The sequence below is a fragment of the Bos indicus genome, chromosome 7, assembly GCF_029378745.1.
Source record: "Bos indicus isolate NIAB-ARS_2022 breed Sahiwal x Tharparkar chromosome 7, NIAB-ARS_B.indTharparkar_mat_pri_1.0, whole genome shotgun sequence".
Taxonomy (NCBI): Eukaryota; Metazoa; Chordata; class Mammalia; order Artiodactyla; family Bovidae; genus Bos; species Bos indicus.
This window is the reverse complement of record NC_091766.1, coordinates 62,391,354-62,411,338: the sequence shown is the minus strand read 5'-3', so window position 1 is coordinate 62,411,338 and position 19,985 is coordinate 62,391,354. Positions and strand designations below refer to the sequence as shown.

Sequence of the window (19,985 nt, the reverse complement as noted above, 5' to 3'; positions counted from 1 at the left end):
GTCAGATTGCTGACCAGCATGGCTGCAGCAGTCTGTACTTCCACCAGCAAGTGCGTGGGGTTCCTAAGCACCTGTATCCCTGTCAACACTTGGCAGTCTCCCGTTTTCTAATGTTTGCCTGACTGATAATACTGTCATTTCTACCTGAGCTATCCAAGGAGTCCATCACTTCTGTGTCCCCACTGCCATGAGTCTGACCCCAGCCCTCATCACCTCTCATCTTCTCCTCTGCACCAGCCACCTCCTTGCTCTCCTGCTTCTGTCCCTCCACTAGCATCTTCCAGCAAGACACCAGAGCCATCCTTACACAGTGCAGATCTGAGCACATCACTTTCCTGCTCAGACCCTAGTGGTGGCTTCCCCTTGCTGTTCAGCTGCTGCTGCTGCTGCTGCTGCTAAGTTGCTTCAGTCGTGTCCAACTCTGTGTGACCCCATAGATGGCAGCCCACCAGGCTCCCCCGTCTCTAGGGTTCTCCAGGCAAGAACACTGGAGTGGGTTGCCATTTCCTTCTCCAATGCATGAAAGTGATAAGTGAAAGTGAAGTCATTCAGTCGTGTCCAACCCTTTGTGATCCCATGGACTGCAGCCTACCAGGCTCCACCATCCATGGGATTTTTCCAGGCAAGAGTACTGGAGTGGGGTGCCATTGATGGAATCCCAATTTCTTACTCCTGCCTATGGCTCCTATGCACTGGACCCTTCACCTGCCAGCCCCTCTGCTCCCTAGGCTCACCCCTGCCCTGACCCCTGGTGATATGTCATGCCCTCTCCTCTGAGTCTTTGCACACATTCTCCTTTGCTTAAAGCATCTTCCTCTCTTTTTGCCTGGCTAATTTTTACTCATCCTTCAGGTCTGAACTAAAATACCACCTCCTCCAAGAAACCTCCCCTGGTCCCTAGTTTAGGCTAGTTTCCTCCCCTAACACTTCCTTTCAATAAAACGAATTTTTATAATAATTACTAATATACTGATATGATATATAACTGTCTCAGTTTGACGACCCCCCCGCCCCCCCAAGTTTGCATTTGCTTGCGGTGTAACTCTGAGCCAATGTCATACATTCCCAGGCCTCACTTCCTGGCCAGCCATCAACTTCCACCTGTCCCCAGGTGCAAGGACAATAATAGTAACTAATGTTGAGGACCATAACAGCAACCAATCTCAGAGCCAACGGGTGGGTCAGATGAGCTAATACATGAAGATGCTTAGAACAGTGACTACACTGAATAGCATTGTCCTGGATGACAGTGACGATACCCATTCATATCTGTTAGATGAATGTTCCCTGTAGGCTGTAAGTTGTTTGAGGGCAGGGATCAAGTCTTCTTGCCCAGCTGAGCACCACTGCCCAACACAGAGCACATGGCAGAGGGGAGCGTTCAGTAGCCAAGTGTGGACCCTGGGATCTGCAAACACTCAAGGTCCCCCTCCATCCTGGGGGCTCAGTCCACCTGCAGTTGCTGGACCACGAGGCCAGTATGTCCTCTCGCCTCCCTGCCCTTTCCTCCCAGGATATATCTGCGTGTGCCGCCCACAGTTTGCCGGGAGGCACTGCGAACAAAGAAAGGAGAACTGCACCTCGACTCCCTGCCTGGAAGGTGGAACTTGCATCTCCTCCCCCGAGGGAGCCCCCTGTATCTGCCCTCACCCCTACACAGGAGACAGGTAAGCACAGGAGAGGCCCCCGGCTGTGGGCTCCTCTCCCTGAGGTTGGCAGCACCTCTGCCCTCTGAGCCCTAAAGAGGCCAGTGGGCAGCCAGGGGCCAAGTAATCCAGTGACCTGGCCTCTTGGACTTTTGCAGGGGTCAGGCCTCCTTCCTCCCACCACCTGCATCAAGAGCACCCTGGGAGGAGAGGTGCTAGCTATACAGACAGATCGCCCAAGCCCTCTGCTGAACCTAGTGGACTGGACTCACCAGGCTGGGGCCCAGGAATCTACCTCATACCAGCTCCTCAGGCATTTCCTGTCTTTGCTGAAGTCTGAAAATGCTCAAGTTCTTATTCTCTTGCTCTGGCCCCTGACTTTTCAGAAAGTGGCCCGGGGGCAATGATTCCCCTTGGGACAGGCTCCACTGTGGATTCATGCCCCACCACTACCTACCTGTACCTTATGTAATGCTGCCCTGGGGTTGCCAGGGAAGGAGAATCCCCCACGATAATCCTAGACACAAAGAGGCTTCTGGCAATTCACTGGTTTTACGAATTCCCAACTTGGAAACCTTTAAAAATCATGAGGGAGGCTTATGAAAAATAAAAATTCCTGGAACAATTAAATTGGAATCTCCAAGGAAGGAGGCCTGGGATTCTATTTATAACACGCTCCCAAGGGACCCTCCATCCTGTTGTCAGGGTGTATGTAAGAGATCCAGTGGTGTGGTCCACCCACCCATTTTACAGGTGGTGAAACTGAGACCCAGAGAAGGAAAGGGCTTGTCCAAGAGTCTCCCATATGTTTATCTTAAAGTCCTTTCTCTCAGCACCCGGTCAGGGAGCTAAGATCCCACATGCCACGGGGCAACTAAACTCGCGGGCTGCAGCTACTAAGCCCGAGCGCTTCAGAGCCCGCCTGCTACAAGTAGAGAATCTGTGAATTGCAAAGAAAGATCCTGCATCCTGCAACTCAGACTCAATAAAGCCAAATAAATAATAAATTAAGAGGGGACATGGAAAGGCCTATATAGTGACTGGGTCCTCTACTTCTCTGTCCCTGCAGGTGTGAAATGGAGGCCAGGGGCTGCTCAGAAGGACACTGCCTCGTCACCCCTGAGATCACAAGGGGGGACTGGGGACAGCAGGAGATTCTGATCATCATAGTGGCCCTGCTGGTCATCGTCGTCATCTCCACGGTGCTTCTCTTCTACTGCCGCCGTTGCAAGTCACACAAGCCTGTGGCCATGGAGGACCCAGATCTCCTGGCCAGGAGTGTGGGTGTTGACACCCAAGCCATGCCTGCCATTGAGCTCAACCCCCTGAGCACCAGCTCCTGCAACAACCTGAACCAAACGGAGCCAGGCAAGACCTCGGCTCCAAATGAACTTGGCACTTTTGGACCCAGCTCTAAGCAACGGCCCATGGTCTGCAGTGTTCCTCCCAGACTCCCGCCAGCTGCGGTCTCTTCCCACCCTGACAGTGAGGCCATCATTAAGAGGAGATGGTCCGGCGAGGAGATGGGTCAGTATAGCCACAGGCTGCTAGCCTCTGGGATTGATGGGACAGGGCAGTAGATGGAAACACTCCATTATCTGAGACATGAGTGTTTTCAGCCACCATCCAGTCCACGAAGGGATGTGGTCAAGGTCAGGGTGCACTGGATGTGACTTCATCCTCGGGGTTACATTCGCAGAGGTGTCCAGCCATCGGGAATTACCTTGAATGGATGGGGAAATCGGTGTCTTTCGGAATGTGGCACGACCCACGAGGCTTCCTCTCTAGTTTCAATGCGAGACCTGCCTCCTCCTGAGGTGTGACGGGAAGGTGGGATCCCTTTCCAGACAAAGTAGGGGAATCGCCCCTCAGGTCGAGATCAGGAGGGGAGAAAGGGCTCAGATTAAGTTGTGCGGGAAAACTCGGTGTTCCTCTCAAGTGAGACCCGTGTGTCGGGGAACTTTTTGACTTGCATCAAGGCTGTCAAGTACAGTTTTGAATTTCAAGAAATTCGGTGCACTAGTGGGCTGGACCAGACTCCAGGCCTCTGGACTCAAGAGTCTATGCCTCGTTCCACTGAACTGTGATCCACTCCTCTAAATTCCAAGTCACTCCACAGGACTGACGTCCATGGCAGAAACCCACAGACCCTGGATAGGGGTGGGGAGGATCCATGGGGTTAAAAGGAAGCTTCTGTACATATTTACTTGGGTTTCCCTGATGGCTCAGCTGGTAAAGAATCCGCCTACAATGCAGGAGACCTGGGTTTGATCCCTGGGTTGGGAAGATTGCCTAGAGAAGGGAAAGGCTACCCACTCTAGTATTCTGGCCTGGAGAATTCCATGGACTGTATAGTTGATGGGGTTGCAAAGAGTCGGACACGACTGAGTGACTTTAACTCACTTACATGTATATTTACACTTTTCTGGAAAGGGAGAGAGAGAGGCAGTTGTCTAGTTGGCTGGCCACCCAGTCTAGAGGTACAGCAGCCTTGAGCCAGACCTGGCTCACTCCGAGGAGGGATCTTCACCCTCCTCTCATTTTCAGCTCAACAGGAGGTGAATTTGTAAAGTACTTTATGTTTCTAGGCTTACTTACTAATAGTTCAACAGTTATTGGCATTAACTATCTGCCATTAGGGTAACTGGGACCCATATAGACACAGTGACTTGTAGCTCTCCCAACTCTTCAGGACCAGGGATAGAGGCAGGTCCAAGGATGCCTGATCACCAAGCTTCCAAGCCACGTCTCATGTAATCACTCCCTGTAATAGACACCACCACATCTCCTAGTCCAAAAGACATGTTTGTTTCCTTCAATTAAGGAGACAAAACTCACCAGTAGGATTTTGATGGAGCTGCTGTCTCCAGCAATGGGAGTTGGCTGCATGGAGCCGTTCAGATTCTTCCCTTATTCACTGACCTTTGAAGCAGTGGCACAGATTTGCAAAATGGGCTGGCTTTGAGTTAAACCTCTGGCTTTCAACTTGGCCCCACTGGATTCTAGATATTAATTTAAGCTGCCAGAGACAACACACACAGATGGGCCACATGCCCACTGACTCCTTGGCTCCTCTCTGCCACGCGCTAAGTCATGTACATTAGCTCTAAGGCCAGCTGGAACCTTCACCAGGGAAACTCAGAGCTCACTCTATCATGTGTTCCCTTTCAGTGTACCCAGGCGGAGCCACGGTCTGGCCCCCAACGTACTCCGGGAAGGAACGCTGGGAATACCCCCACTCCGAAGTCACCCCTGGCCCAGTGCCACCGTCGCCTCACTGCCACCAGAATCCAGCCGTGATGCCGGACCCCAGTGGCCTCTACGGGGGTTTCCCCTTCCCACTGGAGCTGGAAAACAAGCGAGCACCTCTCCCACCCCGTTACAGCAACCAGAACCTGGAAGATCTGATTCCCCCGCGGCCCCCCAGTCCCCGGGAGCACCTGCCGGCTCCCTGTCTCAACGAGTACACGGCCATCAGCTACTACCACTCGCAGTTCCGGCAGGGAGGGGGAGGGCCCTGCCTGGCAGAAGGGGGCTACAAGGGGGTGAGCATGCGCCTCAGCCGGGCCGGGCCCTCTTATGCCGACTGTGAGGTGGGGGGTGGGCACCCCCTGGGCCGGGGCCAGCCCCAGGCCCCCCCCAACTATGAGGGCTCTGACATGGTGGAGAGTGATTATGGGAGCTGTGAGGAGGTCATGTTCTAGCTATCCTCAGAGGGAGGCAGGCAGGAGGCTGAGGACCGGACACCTCCCCCCCAACTGGTGGGGAATGAATTGAGCATGGCTGGGAAAGAGGGAGGGAAGCCCCCATACCCAGTCCAAGCTGCCAAATCTTGAAATGTGCTCTTGCAGACCCCAGCTGCTCCCTGAGGATGGAGGGAAGCTGAGGGTAGAGCTCTAGACACAGCGCACCAGGGCCCCCCGCAGAAAGGGGGTGCCCAGAGCCGTTACCCTGGAAACCCAGGAAAAACTGACTCCTGGGATAGGCAAGAGGCAGTGGGCCCCTCTGATGGTCCCCAGGGATTCAGAGCCTGAACTAGTGGGCCGACCCTGATGGGCACACTCTTAGACCTGCCCACAGCTGCGCTCTGCAGGCCATGGCGGGCCTGTGCCTCACAGGCAAGCACCACATCTGCTGTAGAGACAAGGTCCAAGGTCACAAACCCTGCGGGGCAACAGGGGCTCTGCAAGGGGCTGAGAGGTGAGCAGCAGGTGAACAGCTACCACATGTCACCTGTGCACCCTGCCTGCCAGGCATCGGAGGTAAGATGATGAACCTCGATGACGAAGGTTCCGCAGGGGCATCATTTGGCCTCAGTCTCCTGGTGGTCCCACTCCTCTAATCTAACTCCAAGCACCTTGTCCGTCCTTTTCTAAGTCACGTGACTTTCTACCAGCCAGGGTTTGCCAGGATCTGTGCAGCCCTGAACCATCTTTGTTAAAGAATTCAGACCTCATGAAACTCTGGGCTCTTCAGCCCAAGTTTCGCAAGCACTTTGGGCCAAAGGCAAGAAGGGCACGATTCTTCATTTTTGAAATAATTCTTAGGCACTTTTCAACCTTGCTGTCTGGATGAGCTGCCCCATAGGGACTCAATGTCCTCCCTAGACACAAGGAAGTCAACTCCTGCGCAGGGAAGGGTGGCAGCAGGGAGTCAGACACCAGGAGGGTCCTCTCCTGCCCCTCTGTCTCAGAGACCTGCCAGTCCAAGGATTACCTGCAGTGACTCAACCCTATGCATGGAGGGTCAGTATGGGTGCATGTCTGCACACATGGGAGTCCATGTATAGTACATGTGCACACATGTGCAGAATGTATGTAGCCAGGAGTGGGAGGGCCCAGAGGCTTCTGGTGGCCTGGCCACTCCTTCCTCTGCCACTCTGGTCCACTGCTTTTTCATGTGTGTTGTTTGGGAGACAAAAGTAAAAAGGAAGAGAAATGGTGACTCTTACCCACAAGGCTGCTGCTTACAGCTAGAGGGAGCTGTGTGGGTGAGAGGGTTCTGTGTGTGTGGTTCACGGCTGTGCGGGCGACTGTGAGAGTGAGTGATGGGGTGCCTGGTTTCATTGCTCATCTGTTGTTGTTTTTTAACAATAAAATATCTTTTTTTACTGTTATTTTCTTTGTCACCTAGGCTGTTTGGGATTGGGTCAGGGGAAGGTCACAGGGGTCTACTGGCCATTCCAAGCTAAGGTTCATGGAGTCTGGGGGTTGGAAGGGACCCCACAGGTCACTAAGCACCATGATTCCCTTGAAAACCGGCTAACCTGCAGATCCCTGAGTTCCACCCACACATACAAAATCAGAACCTCTGGGGGTGGGGCCTAGGACACTGGAAAACCGCCTCTAGTTCTGACACAGCGGGGCACAGTGAGAGGACAAGTCTGCTAAGGAGCGAATGAATGAAAGGCCCAGGACAAGACTTCAGGACTGCTGACCTCTGGCCAGCACCCTTGGCACCACAGAGCAGTGGCCAGGCTGAGGGGACTTATATCACAGGTCTTGGGAGGCCAGTCCCCTGATGCCCAGAGTCACCTGTGGCCACAGCTCCACAGCTCACCTTGAGGCCCAGCTGGATGTGAATGTCACCAGGCAACCTGGTCCGTGCAGGCCTTGCCGGTCCATCACTGAGACTGGAGGGTCTAGTCCCTGCTGCCCAGCTCCCAGTGCAGGTAAGCAGAGAAGGCATGCACATGGGTGGTACCACAGCAGACAGTGGCTCAGGGGTCCAATGGGCTCAGTTCCAAACCGGCTCTGCCGCACCATAACGTGGCCTCAGGCAGGTACGACTGGGCCTCTCACTGGTCAGTAAAATGAAGAGTAAGTAATACCCCTATTCTGAGAGATAAGTTCAAAGAGCTGATAGCAGCATAAACAATAAATGGTGACCCTTATGCTAGGGAACAATACCAGGTATAGTATGCAGATAGGATTAGCTTATCAGAACGGTGCAGGAAACCACAAAGAATCTAGTCCAGTGGCGCCCAAATTTCTGTTGCTTTTTTATTTTACTTTTATGATTTTGATCCTGATAAAATGATACCTGTTCTATTGTTTACTTAATATTTTTCTTTTAGTGTATTTAGATTTTTAAAACTATTTTTATTCACCTTCAAAGGATAGGGCTTCCCTTGTGGCTCAGCTGGTAAAGAATCCACCTGCAATGTGGGAGACCTGGGTTCGATCCCTGGGTTGGGAAGATTCCCTGGAGAAGGGAAATGCTACCCACTCCAGTATTCTGGCCTGGAGAATTCCATGGACTGTATAGAGCACGGGGCGCAAAGAGTTGGACATGACTGAGGGGCTTCCATTTTCACTTTCGGACTTCCCTGGTAGTTCAGCCGATAAGAAGTCTGCCTGCAATGCAGGCGACCTGGGTTCAATCCCTAGGGTAGGAAGATCCCCGTGGAGAAGGAAATGGCAATCCACTCCAGTATTCTTGCCTGGAAAATCCCATGGACAGAGGAGTCTGGCAGGCTACAGTTCATGGGGTCTCAAAGAATGGGACACAACTGAGCAATTTCACTTCTCACTCTCTAAAAGGATAATATCCATAGACGAAAACAAGTAAAAGTTACTAATTTTTCTAGCGCCACATGAAAACACATGAACATTCCGGTTTTCAAAATGACTGTCCAGGGTCCCCTAAATCACCTCTGGGAAACACAGATCCAGTTCGTCATCATTCCCAATGCTCCTCACCCTGAGGCCTGCAGAGGAGAAGGCGTGGATCTGAAGTCCCACAGGTAGCACTTCACAGTAGTGAGACCATATTCAGGTCTGATCCCAGACTGGGGGTCTCCCTAGAAAACTCCCTGCTCTTCTCATAAATGCAGAGCCTTTCTCTAGCCAGCCCACTTCTCTCCCCACCAGGTCCCTCCTTCCCTTTGTCTCCTGCACCTGCACATTTGCAGATCAGCCACTAGAGGGCTCTTTGGGATCAAGATATAGAGCTGTGGCAGCCCCAAATGTTTCTCAGGGAAATCCTCAAGCCACTGGGGTTCTGTCTCAAAATGTCCTGAGTCTGACACAGCGAGACAGTGGCATAGAAAGGCAGAGACCCAGGCAAGACCCACCTGACTTGACCCAGGTGAAAACACAGTTCACCACAATCATCCTCAGCATCACTTCTTACTGGCACTTGCTATATGACAGGTGTTGTGCAAACGCTTGGCATGTCTTATCTCATTTAATCCTCATCATGGTGTGATGAGCTTTATTTTTTTGCGCTCCAAAATCACTGTGGATGGTGACTGCAGCCATGAAATTAAAAGACGCTTGCTCCTTGGAAGAAAAGCTACTGACAAACCTAGACAGTGTATTAAAAAGCAGAATCAGTTTGCTGACAAAATTCTGTCCAGTTAAAACTATAATTTTTCCTGTAGTCATGTACAGATGTGAAATGGGATCATAAAGAAGGCTGAGCGCTGAAGAATTGATGCTTTCAAACTGTGGTGCTGGAGAAGATTCTTGAGAGTCCCTTAGACTGCAAGATCAGATCAGTCAATCCTAAAGGAAATCAACCCTGAATATACACTGGAAGGACTGATGCTGAAACTTCCACCTGATGCGAAGAGCCAACTCACTGGTAAAGACCCTGAAGCTGGGAAAGATTGAAGGCAGGAGGAGAAGGGGACGACAGAGGATGAGATGGTTGGATAGCATCATCAACTCAATGAACATGAGTTTGAGCAAACTCCGGGAGATGGTGAAGGACTGGGAGGCCTGGCGTGCTGCAATCCATGGGGTCGCAGAGTTGACATGACTGAGCGACTGAACAACAGCAACAACAAGGCTTGTGATGTGAATACTGTCATCTCTGTTTTATAGATGGAGGAAAAGAAGAACACAAATTAAGTGGCTTGGGACTTCCCTGGTGGTCCAGTGCCTAAGACTTCACACCCCTCAATGCAGGGGACGTGGGTTCTATCCAGGGAACTAGTTCTCGAGTGCTGCAAGCAAGAGTTCGCATGCTGCAACTAAATATCCTGAGTGCTGAAACTAAAGCCTGGCGCAGCCAAATAAATAAATAAAGATTTTTGAAAAAGTAAAGACAAAAGAGTATTTACAATATTTACATTTTTAAAAAGAACAAGAAGTTAAGTGGCTTGTAACTTATGGCAGTGACTTCAAGTGGAGTCTCCCAGTTCATGAGTGCTAGGGTCAGGATTCAATCCAGGGATGCCTGACTCCAGAACTATGCCTTATATTTGAGTTTTTGAAACTAATCATAAATACAGGACATCAGAAGATTAAGGAACAGGAGCAACTAGGACTGAGAGGGCTTAGTCCAATAAGCCAACTAAGTTCAGAGACCAAGAATGTCACTATAATTCTAGGTGGTATTAACAGCTGGAGTGTCTGGATTTGGGGACGTAGAGTCTGCTCAGTCCCCCAGGGTTCAACTTAGGCCACCCTGGTAATCCTGTATCCAGTTCCGAGTCTGGGCCTTAAGAGTGACACAGCAATCTTGGGCACGGCTAGAGGAGGGCAGCCAGGAAGGGGTTGGGGAGGACTCAGAACCATGTTCCAGGAGGAAGGGCAGCTGGAACCCACCAGGACCTATGGCAAGGGAATTGTGAGACTGCTCCTTGCAAGGGCAGCCTGCACTGCCGCACCATCACTGGCGTTTCTCAAGGCCTCACGAAGAAGCATCTTCCAGGAACAAGAGCAGTGTTTTGGAGGGACACACATGACGTCTTGGGGGAAGAGCAGCAAAAAGTGAGTGTCTGGGGGTAAAGACAGGCAGGCAGAGCCAGACTACCCTTTTGTGGACTGAAGATTAGAGATTATTGGTGGGGGGATTGGTTTCAGTTTCACCCAGCACTCACCAGTTCCTAACAGGCCACAGACCCGTACGTACAACAGGGGCAGGGGACCCCTGTTCTAGAGAGCAGCAGCCATCACAACTGGGTATTAAAGTTGAGCTTCAGGTTCAGCACAGGGAGAAGGACTGGCTGGGCTAAGAGAACAGCACAAAGGGAAGGCCTGAAGGTTTAAAGTATTTCAGCACTGGGGGGAGTTCTGATGGGTGGGGGTGGAGGGACAGTGGAGCCCAGGGTGGGGAGAACAGCCTGGGGTGGGAACGTGGGAGGAGTTAGGTGCACAGATGGGGGTCTGGAGACACACTGTGTCCACCGAGGGATGCGAGGGGAGGAGTGACAGAATCAGGTGGCAGGGCAGTGGATCCAAGGGCCAAAGACATGAGGTCTAGAATCAGACAGTCCTGGCTCCACCATTTAGAAACGTGAGATCTTAGGGACTTCCCCAGTGGTCCAGTGGTTAAGACTCCACGCTCCCACTGCAGGGGCATGGGTCTGATCCCTGGTCGGGGGACTAAGATCCTCCATACCGTGTGGTGTGGCCAAAAATGATAATAATTCTGGATTTTTCAAATCTCCTGTAATTGTATTATCATACTTGCATAATTTAAAAAATTAAAATAATAATAATAATAGAAAATGTGTTATCTTGGGCATCATTTAAGCTGTTATGCTTTAGTTTGAAAAGCAGGGATATTAGCAGCACCTTACCTCTCTGGGTCTGAGGACAGAATATAGGTCAAGTGCTTAGCATGGTTGGCACAGTAAATGCTTAGAAGATGTTAATATGTTATCATTGCTATTAAAAAGCAGATCCTATTGTAGTATCCATGATCACACATCTTTGTTTCACAGCCAAGACACAAGGACATCTCCCCAGTTAGGGGTAGGTAGAGGCTAAGTACGTTAAAGCAGCAGTTCTTGAGAGGGTGGTGATTTCCAAACAACCCCTCACATTCAACACACACACACAAACAACACACAGAGAAGTCTGACCATGTCTGGAGGCACTTTGGGTTGTTATGACTGGCAGGATGCAGGTGGCATCCAGTGAGTAGACCAGAGATGTTGATAAAAATCCTACAGGGCACAAGATGGTCTCAACAGCAAAGAATAATCCAGCCCAAAGTGTACACGGTATCAAGGCTGAGAAGCTCTGTCCTGAGGAAATATATGTGGTCTTTAAGTAGCACATAGCAGCTGGGAACTGGCAAAAGCACACTTATGCCAAAAATTATAGTTATAGCACATGGTTTTGCTCATTTATAAAAAGGTACCATTCTGGATTCTACATTTGTCAGAGTAAATATCAATATCAGGGTGAATAAAAAGCAATCCAAATATATATACACACATGTATACATATGTCTGTGTGTATACATATATGTATGTACGTGTGTGTGTGTGTGTGTATATATATATATATATACACACGTATATATATATCTAAAATAATATACCATATACCATGACCAAGTGGGATTTATTCCAGGTAAGCTAGGTTGGTTAACTATTCAAAGATGATCCATTTTAATCCATCATATCAACAGGCAAAAAAGAAAAATTTTAATGTCATAGCAATTGATGCAGAAAAGGCATTCAACAAAATTAAGCCATTCATGATTTCAATAAAATCTCTCAGTACAGGAATACAGGGGAACTTCTATAAAGTCCTGTAGTTGGTATCATATGTAAAGGTGAAAGACTGAAAGCTTTCCCTGTAAGACCAGGAAAAAGGTTAGAATGTTCACTGGGACCACTCTTTTCTAATATAGGGGCTTCTCAAGTGGCACTAGTGGTAAAGAAGCCTCCTGTCAGTACAGGAGATGTGGGTTTGATCCCTGGGTTGGAAAGATCTCCTGGAAGAGGGCATGCCAACCTACTCCAGTGTTCTTGCCTGGAGGATCCCCATAGACAGAGGAGCCTGGCAGGCTACAGTCCATGGGGTCAGAAAGAGTCAGACACAACTGAAGTGACTTAGCATGCATGCATTGAAAGTTCTGGCCAGTGCAGTAAGACAAAAGAAAAAAAGAAAAAAAAAGGTATACAGATTGGAAAAGAAGTACAACTACTATTTGCAGACAACATGAACATCTGCATAGAAAATCCCAAGAATCTTACCAAAAACTCATAAAACTACAAAGTAAGGGCAGAAACATCACAAGACAGAATAATACTCATAAATGAATTTCATTTTTATATAATACAGATGTATGTGTGGAAACTGAAATAAAAAACACAGTACCACTTAACACTGCTCCAAAGAAAATTAAATAAATCTAACAAAACATTTATAAGATCTGGTAAATGGCTAAAATAGAAAATAACAACACCACCAAATGCTGGCAAAGATGCAAAAAAAAAAAAAAAAAAAGCTAGATCATTCATATACTGCTGATGGAAAGGTAACATGGTACAGTCACTCTATAAACTCGTTTGGAAGATTCTTTTAAAACTAAAAACAGGCTTTCCATATAACCCAGCAATTGCACTTCTGACATACATCACAGAGAAATAAAAACTTTTTTTCACAAAGAAACTTATACATAAATATTCACAGTAGCTTTATTTGTAAGAGTCAGACCTGGAAACTATGCAAATTTCCTTCAATAGGTAAATTGATAAACAACCTGTGGTATGTCCATACCATGGAATACTACTCAACAATGAAGAGGGACAACCGATTCATACATGCACCAACTTGAATGATCCTCAAGGAAATTACACTGAGTGAAAGAAGTCAAACTCACAAGGATACATAGAATATAATTACATTTATAGAACATTCTTTAAATAATATAATGACAGAGATGACGAACAAACAGATTAGTCATTACCAGGGGATAGCAGATGTTGGTAAGGTTCAGGATGTGGATGTGTCTACGAAGGTGTCAGGTGAGTGTATATTCCTCGGTTCTGTCTCGTCACAACAAAGATTTGGAGTGACGGACATTAAAGCCCTTGGCTCGCCACAGCTCTCAGGTCTTGGACAGACCGTGTAATAGCTCTCAGACAAATCAGTGTTACAGCTCCGTGTTACAGCTCTATTTTATTTAGAAAATAGCAGGAGAATCCATCCTTGAGGCTTGAGGGCATGCCAACCCAAAGATGAGAAGAGAGTGGGGGAGTGCACCAGCGTGTGGGAAAGATAGAGAGAGAGCACTTTGGCTCCTCTTGTTATATGTTTCTTCCTCCCCCTGGGCCTGCCCTATGTAAAGTGGGCTAGCCAGGGGTGCTGTTTGTTCTACCTGAGGTCCTCATTCCGGTCCTTGGACCTTCCTTGGACCTTTCTTTGTTCTATTTTCGCGGGCTTTTCCCTTCCTTGTCTTTTAGCCACAGCCATTTTGGACTCCTGTTTCCTATTCTAACTACCTAGCCAAAGGGTAGCATGAAGGGGTCTTGTGGTAAAGGTACCGTTAAGCACCATGACCGTGGTGGAAAAAGCCACACATGACTAAAACTGTTTAGCCACACACACACACATACACAAGCATGCACACACACACAAATGAGTGCATTATAAATGGAGACACAAGAATGAGCTCCATGGATTGTGTCAGTGTCAACTTCCTGGTTGTCATAATGTACTATTGAAGGAGGAAACAGACAGGCTCTATCTTGAAAGCAGGACTCCATCTTGGGCCGGACTGTGGACTTTGAGCTATATGCCCAGTATCTATGGAAACGACATACCAACTGGAAAACCAGGACCCCCGGAAGGAAGAGCCCCAGAGCTCTCCATCGCCTAAAAGAATACCCTAATTATCTGTGTGACCGAATAGAATCATACATTCTATTATGCTTATTGGGGAATGACCACAAGCCTATTGATAATTGTCCAGTGTTAACTACCTGGGTTTAAGGCACATGAATCACAGGTTGACTTTGATTGTATCTTTCTTTTTCCTTTGTTCAGACTAGTTTCAGGGAATTTGAGGAGGTAGGTTTGGGCACGTACGCTTAGGGTATATAAAGTTTTCACAAAAACTGGTCAGGGTCCTTAGCTAAGAGGAGACTCTGCCTTGGGCCCGCCAGTGTAATAAACTGCACTCCACTCTCTGCATTGTCCTTCTGAATGAGTTTGTTTCCCAGAACACGTGGCTACAACTCTATAGTCTTGCAAGCTGTCAACATGGGAGAGATGGGGTGAAGGGTGCACTGGATTCCCCTATATATTTCTTTGTACCTTTCTGTGAACCTATAATCACTTCAAAATAAAAAGTTTAATCTTTTTAAAGACCAAAGTTCTAAAAATATTTTTAAATTTACTTTTATTTATTTGACTGTGCTGAGCCTTAGTTGTGGCAGGCAGACGCTCAGCTGCAGCACGTGGGATCTAGTTCCCTGACCAGGGATCAAACCTGGGCCCCCTGCACTGGGAGCTCGAAGTCATGGCCACTGGACCACTAGGGAAGTCCCTAAAGACCAAATTTTAAAAGAAGAAAATTATTTGAATAAATACTCCATTCAAGAAGGTAGACCAGGGAACCAGGGAACTAAGGAATCAGGGAACCAAGCAAAGAAGGAAAATGGTCAACTCGATGAAGAGGAAGGTGAAGGAGGAGAAGAGGAGATGATGAAGATGCTGGTTACATCAAGTAATGAAACCAAGAAACAGAAAGCAGGTTTGTGACTGCTGCTAGGGAATGAACTATGAATGTGCACTACAACATGGATGGATTTTGACAGCATTATATAAAATGAAAGAAGCCAGAAAGGTCACGTATTGTTTGGTTCCATTTATATAAAGTATCCAGAATAGGAAAGTCCCATAGAGACAGAAAGCAGATTAGTAGTTGCCAGGGATAGGAGGAAGCAGTGTTTAATCACATTTTCTATTTTCTGCACTTTATGATGCTTTGACTTCTTGGGGTCTTTGTGGACCCAGAGACAGATTGCCCCTCCCAGAGTCAGCTGATTTCTAGAGACAGCAAACAGCCTGCCTGAGGACATTCCTTTGATATGCAAATCAACCAATCCAGAGTGCAATTCCCAACCCAACTCATCTTATCAGTATGGAACACAGTCCCCACCCTAAATCACTCCAGGAGTTATGGACAACTAGAGACCACCTTTACAGCCCAGGCTGCTCAAAGTGTTTACCTACCTAACCTCAAATTTGCTCATTTGATGTTAACCCTGCCCTGCCGCGCCTTTCCCACAAAAATCACCCTAAAGGCTCCCACGCACGCCTCTGTTTCTCTTCTGCCTCCTGATCACCCCTGGCACTTTTCTGTGTGGCTCTGCCTCCTGTTTCCATGGATCTGTGAGTATAAAAACTTCATCCTGAAACTTTCCTGGTGGCCCAGTGGTTAAGACTCTGCACTTCCAAAGCAGGGGGCACAGGTTTGATCCCTGGTCAGGGAACTAAAGTCCCTGACCATGCAGCCAAAAAATAAATAAACAAAATTTAAAAACTATCCTTCATGACAGTCCTGTTTCTGTGTACCTTACCATATCTAAGCAAAAAAATCCCATGTACATTTTAATTTTTTAAATTTATTTAATCGGAGGCTAATTACTTTACAATATTGTAGTGGTTTTTGCCATACATTGACATGAATCAGCCACGGGTGCACATGTGTCCCCCATCCTGAACGCCCGTCCCACCTCCCTCCCCATTCCATCCCTCAGGGTCGTCCTAGCGCACTGGCCCTGAGCGCCCTGTCTCATGCATCAAACCTGGACTGGCGATCTGTTTCACATATAGTAATATATATGTTTCAACGCTGTTCTCTCAAATCATCCCACCCTCGCCTTCTCCCACAGAGTCCAAAAGTGTGTTATCTCTGTGTCTCTTTTGCTGTCTCACATCATTCTCACCATGTGAGACATGACCATGTCTCACATGGTAATCGTTACCATCTTTCTAAATTCCACATATATGCATTAATATACTGTATTGGTGTTTTCCTGACTTACTTCACTCTGTATAATAGGTTCCAGTTTCATCCACTTCATTAGACCTGATTCAAATGTATTCTTTTTAATAGCTGAGTAATATCCCATTGTGTATATGTACCACAGCTTTCTTATCCATTTGTCTGCTGATGGACATGTAGGTTGCTTCCATGTCCTGGCTATTGTAAACAGTGCTGCAGTGAACATTGGGGTACACGTGTCTCTTTCAATTCTGGTTTCCTCAGGGTGTATGCGCAGCAGTGGGATTGCTGGGTGGTATGGCAGTTCTCAGAGAAGGCAATAGCACCCCACTCCAGTGTTCTTGCCTGGAGAATCCCAGGGATGGGGGAGCCTGGTGGGCTGCCATCCATGGGGTTGCACAAAGTCGGACACGACTAAAGCGACTTAGCGGCAGCAGCAGCAGCAGCATGGCAGTTCTATTTCCAGTTTTTTAAGGAATCTCCACATTGTTATCCATAGTGGCTGTACTAATTTGCATTCCCACCAACAGTGTAAGAGGGTTCCCCTTTCTCTGCACCCTCTCCAGGATTTATTGTTTGTAGACTTTTTGATGGCAGCCATTCTGACCTATGTACATTTTAAAATGGCATGCAGGGATGGGATAGAAAGTGTTTAAAGCGTATATGGTTGCCATTTGGGGTGTTAAAAATATTCTGGAGTTAGGTACTAGTAATAGCTGCACAACACTGTGAATGTGCTAATTGTCTCTCATGGTAAATTTTATTCTGTATTTCTGCATTTTGCATTTCCACATAGACAATCATGGTGTTTATGAATAAAAAGTTTTAATTAAAAAAAAAAAGACCAATAGCAAAAAGACCTAGAAAAAGATGCACATCAGTAGTGGTTAGGCAAATGCAAATTAAAATCACAATGAGGTACCACTACACACCCATTAAGATGGGTAAAACTGAAAAAACTGCAATATGAAGTATTGGGAGGAATGAGGAGCAAGTGGAACTTCCATAAATTGTTGGTAAGAATCCAAAATGGTATAGCCACTTTGGAAAACAAATTTCCAATTTCTTATAAAGTTGATATACACTGAATCATACAACCTCACAATTACACTCCAAGGTTTTTACCAACGAGTAATAAATACAAATAGGAAAAGGAGTATGTCAAGGCTATATATTGTCATCCTGCTTATTTAACTTATATGCAGAGTACATCATGAGAAACACTGGGCTGGAAGAAGCACAAGCTGGAATCAAGATTGCCGGGAGAAATATCAATAACCTCAGATATGCAGATGACACTACCCTTATGGCAGAAAGTGAAGAACTAAAGAGTCTCTTGATGAAAGTGAAAGAGGAGAGTGAAAAACTTGGCTTAAAGCTCAACATTCAGAAAACTAAGATCATGGCATCCGGTCCTATCACTTCATTGCAAATAGATGGGGAAACAGTGGAAACAGTGTCAGACTTTATTTTTGGGGGCTCCAAAATCACTGCAGATGGTGATTACAGCCATGAAAGATGCTTACTCCTTGGAAGGAAAGTTATGACCAACATAGACAGCATATTAAAAAGCAGAGACTCCTTGGAAGGAAAGTTATGACCAACCTAGATAGCATATTAAAAAGCAGAGACATTACTTTGTCAACAAAGGTCTGTGTAGTCAAGGCTATAGTTTTTCCAGTAGTCATATATGGATGTGAGAGTTGGACTATAAATAAAGCTGAGTGCTGAAGAATTGATGCTTTTGAACTGTGGTGTTGGAGAAGACTCTTAAGAGTCCCTTGGACTGCAAGGAGATCCAACCAGTCCATCCTAAAGGAGGTCAGTCCTGGGTGTTCATTGCAAGGACTGATGTTGAAGCTGAAACTCCAGTACTTTGGCCACTTGATGCAAAGAGCTGACTCATTTGAAAAGACCCTGATGCTGGGAAAGATTGAGGGTAGGAGGAGAAGGGGATGACAGAGGATGAGATGGTTAGATGGCATCACCGACTCAATGGACGTGAGTTTGGGTAAACTCCAGGAGTTGGTGATAGACAGGGAGACCTGGCGGGCTTCGGTAGCAAAGAGTCGGACACAACTGTGTGACTGAACTGAACTGAACTGAATAAATACATGTGGCCACACAAGGATCTGGGCATGAATATTTATAGCAGCTTTATTCAGAACACCCAAAACTGGAAGCAACCCAAATGTCCAACAACTGGAGAATGAATAAACAAACTATGGTTCAACCACACAACAGAGGATCATTTTGAAATAAAAACAAACTCCTGACATGTCACAACATTAAGTATAAAAAGCATTATGCAAAGTGAAAGAAGCCAGACAGAAGGGACAACATGTAACGTTCCATATACATGGCATTCTAGAAAAAGCAAAACTAGAGACAGAAAAGTTAGATGTGTTGTTCCCAAGGGCGAGTGGCATGGGGATGGGACTGATAGCAAAGGGACACAGGGACCTGTAGGGGTAAAGGAAACATTCTGTGTCTTCACTGAAACGGTGGTCAGATGACTGCATGCATTTGCCCAAGCTCATCAAGTTGCATACTTAAAAAAAAGTGACTTTTATCATATGTAAATTATATCCCTATTTACTCTCCCAAAGGTGGGAGGATATCAGTGGCCAAGGATCTAAAGGGTACTGGCTGAAGACACACAGTTTCTTGGCACACATCTGCAATGGGCTGGGTCTGAGGAAACCAACCTACTTAGCAAAAAGCCCTGGCTAGATCTAGGGTCCAAATCCAGTTCCTGTCACTCAGCTTATGTCTGTGTGAGTGCAGTGGGCTGACCTTGAGGGCCTTCGTTACCTGGAAGGAGGGATTATGGCCATTATGTATGGATATGAGCAGGAATAAAAACATGAACAGTCTAAGAAGGGCTGAATGCTCTGCCTGAAGCCAGTGAGCAAGACAAGATTATAACGAATGAACACAGAACCAAAAATACAAGTAAAACAGCTCCTCTCCAAATCTTGGTTTTCTTCAATTCAGCTAATACTTTATGTTTCATGAGCCCCTCATGCCAGGTACCATGTAGCATTCTCTCTAAGCCTCTCAACAGTCCCTAAGGGTGGCCCTCCCACCTGAGGCTGCAACAAGTAGGGCGAGGCAGCCAGCGCCTCAGGAAAGAGCTTGGGTTCTGCAACCACAAGGCTTGTGTAAGCATCCCAACTCTGTCCCTTGCTGGCCGCTGTCCTGGAACAGTCACTGAATGCCTTTGAGCCCCTCAGGTCCAGTAATAACACTGATCACAGAAAACAGTCATGTTTCCCCACCTTCCTCCATAAGTGTTGTGCCTCAACAGTGCTCCTTGAGGGCTCTGCTTTTAGAGAAGTCTAATCTAGTGTCCAACGATTAGTTTTCAAATCGTCTTAGGGGCAGCTTGGATGGCCTTGCTTTTCCTGAAATGTGACAAAAAAGGAAGGGGAGTCATCTCTTCCATGTCCTGACATCTATCTCATCACTTCAAGAAAGGTGAGGGTAATACAAGTATTACCTCTTGTATCAGTCAGGGTTCTTCAGGGAAGCAGGACAAGTAAGATGGAGATGTACACACATGAAAACATATGGGAGGTGGTGGGGGGCGGAGAGAGGAGGAGACAAGACACACACACACAGACGGGCATTTCA

General features: G+C 47.3%; 2 protein-coding genes across 4 annotated transcripts in view; one reads left to right on the top strand and one right to left on the bottom strand.

The window, feature by feature from the left end:
• The window catches only part of FAT2 (FAT atypical cadherin 2), a 98,826-nt gene extending 92,064 nt beyond the window's left edge, over window positions 1-6,762 (top strand). For 2 of the 3 annotated variants that reach the window (XM_070793872.1, XM_019965274.2), the window contains exons 22-24: window positions 1,514-1,667; window positions 2,716-3,173; window positions 4,818-6,762. In XM_070793872.1, the coding sequence (XP_070649973.1) occupies window positions 1,514-1,667; window positions 2,716-3,173; window positions 4,818-5,350 (1,145 nt within the window). In that variant the 3' untranslated portion in view covers window positions 5,351-6,762. Of the gene's footprint in view, window positions 1-1,513; window positions 1,668-2,715; window positions 3,174-4,817 lie in introns of those variants that run through there. The other variant, XR_011567763.1, reaches the window with a different exon arrangement.
• The window catches only part of SLC36A1 (solute carrier family 36 member 1), a 100,386-nt gene that overhangs the window by 17,616 nt on the left and 62,785 nt on the right, over window positions 1-19,985 (bottom strand). The gene's annotated exons all lie outside the window — the stretch shown is intronic.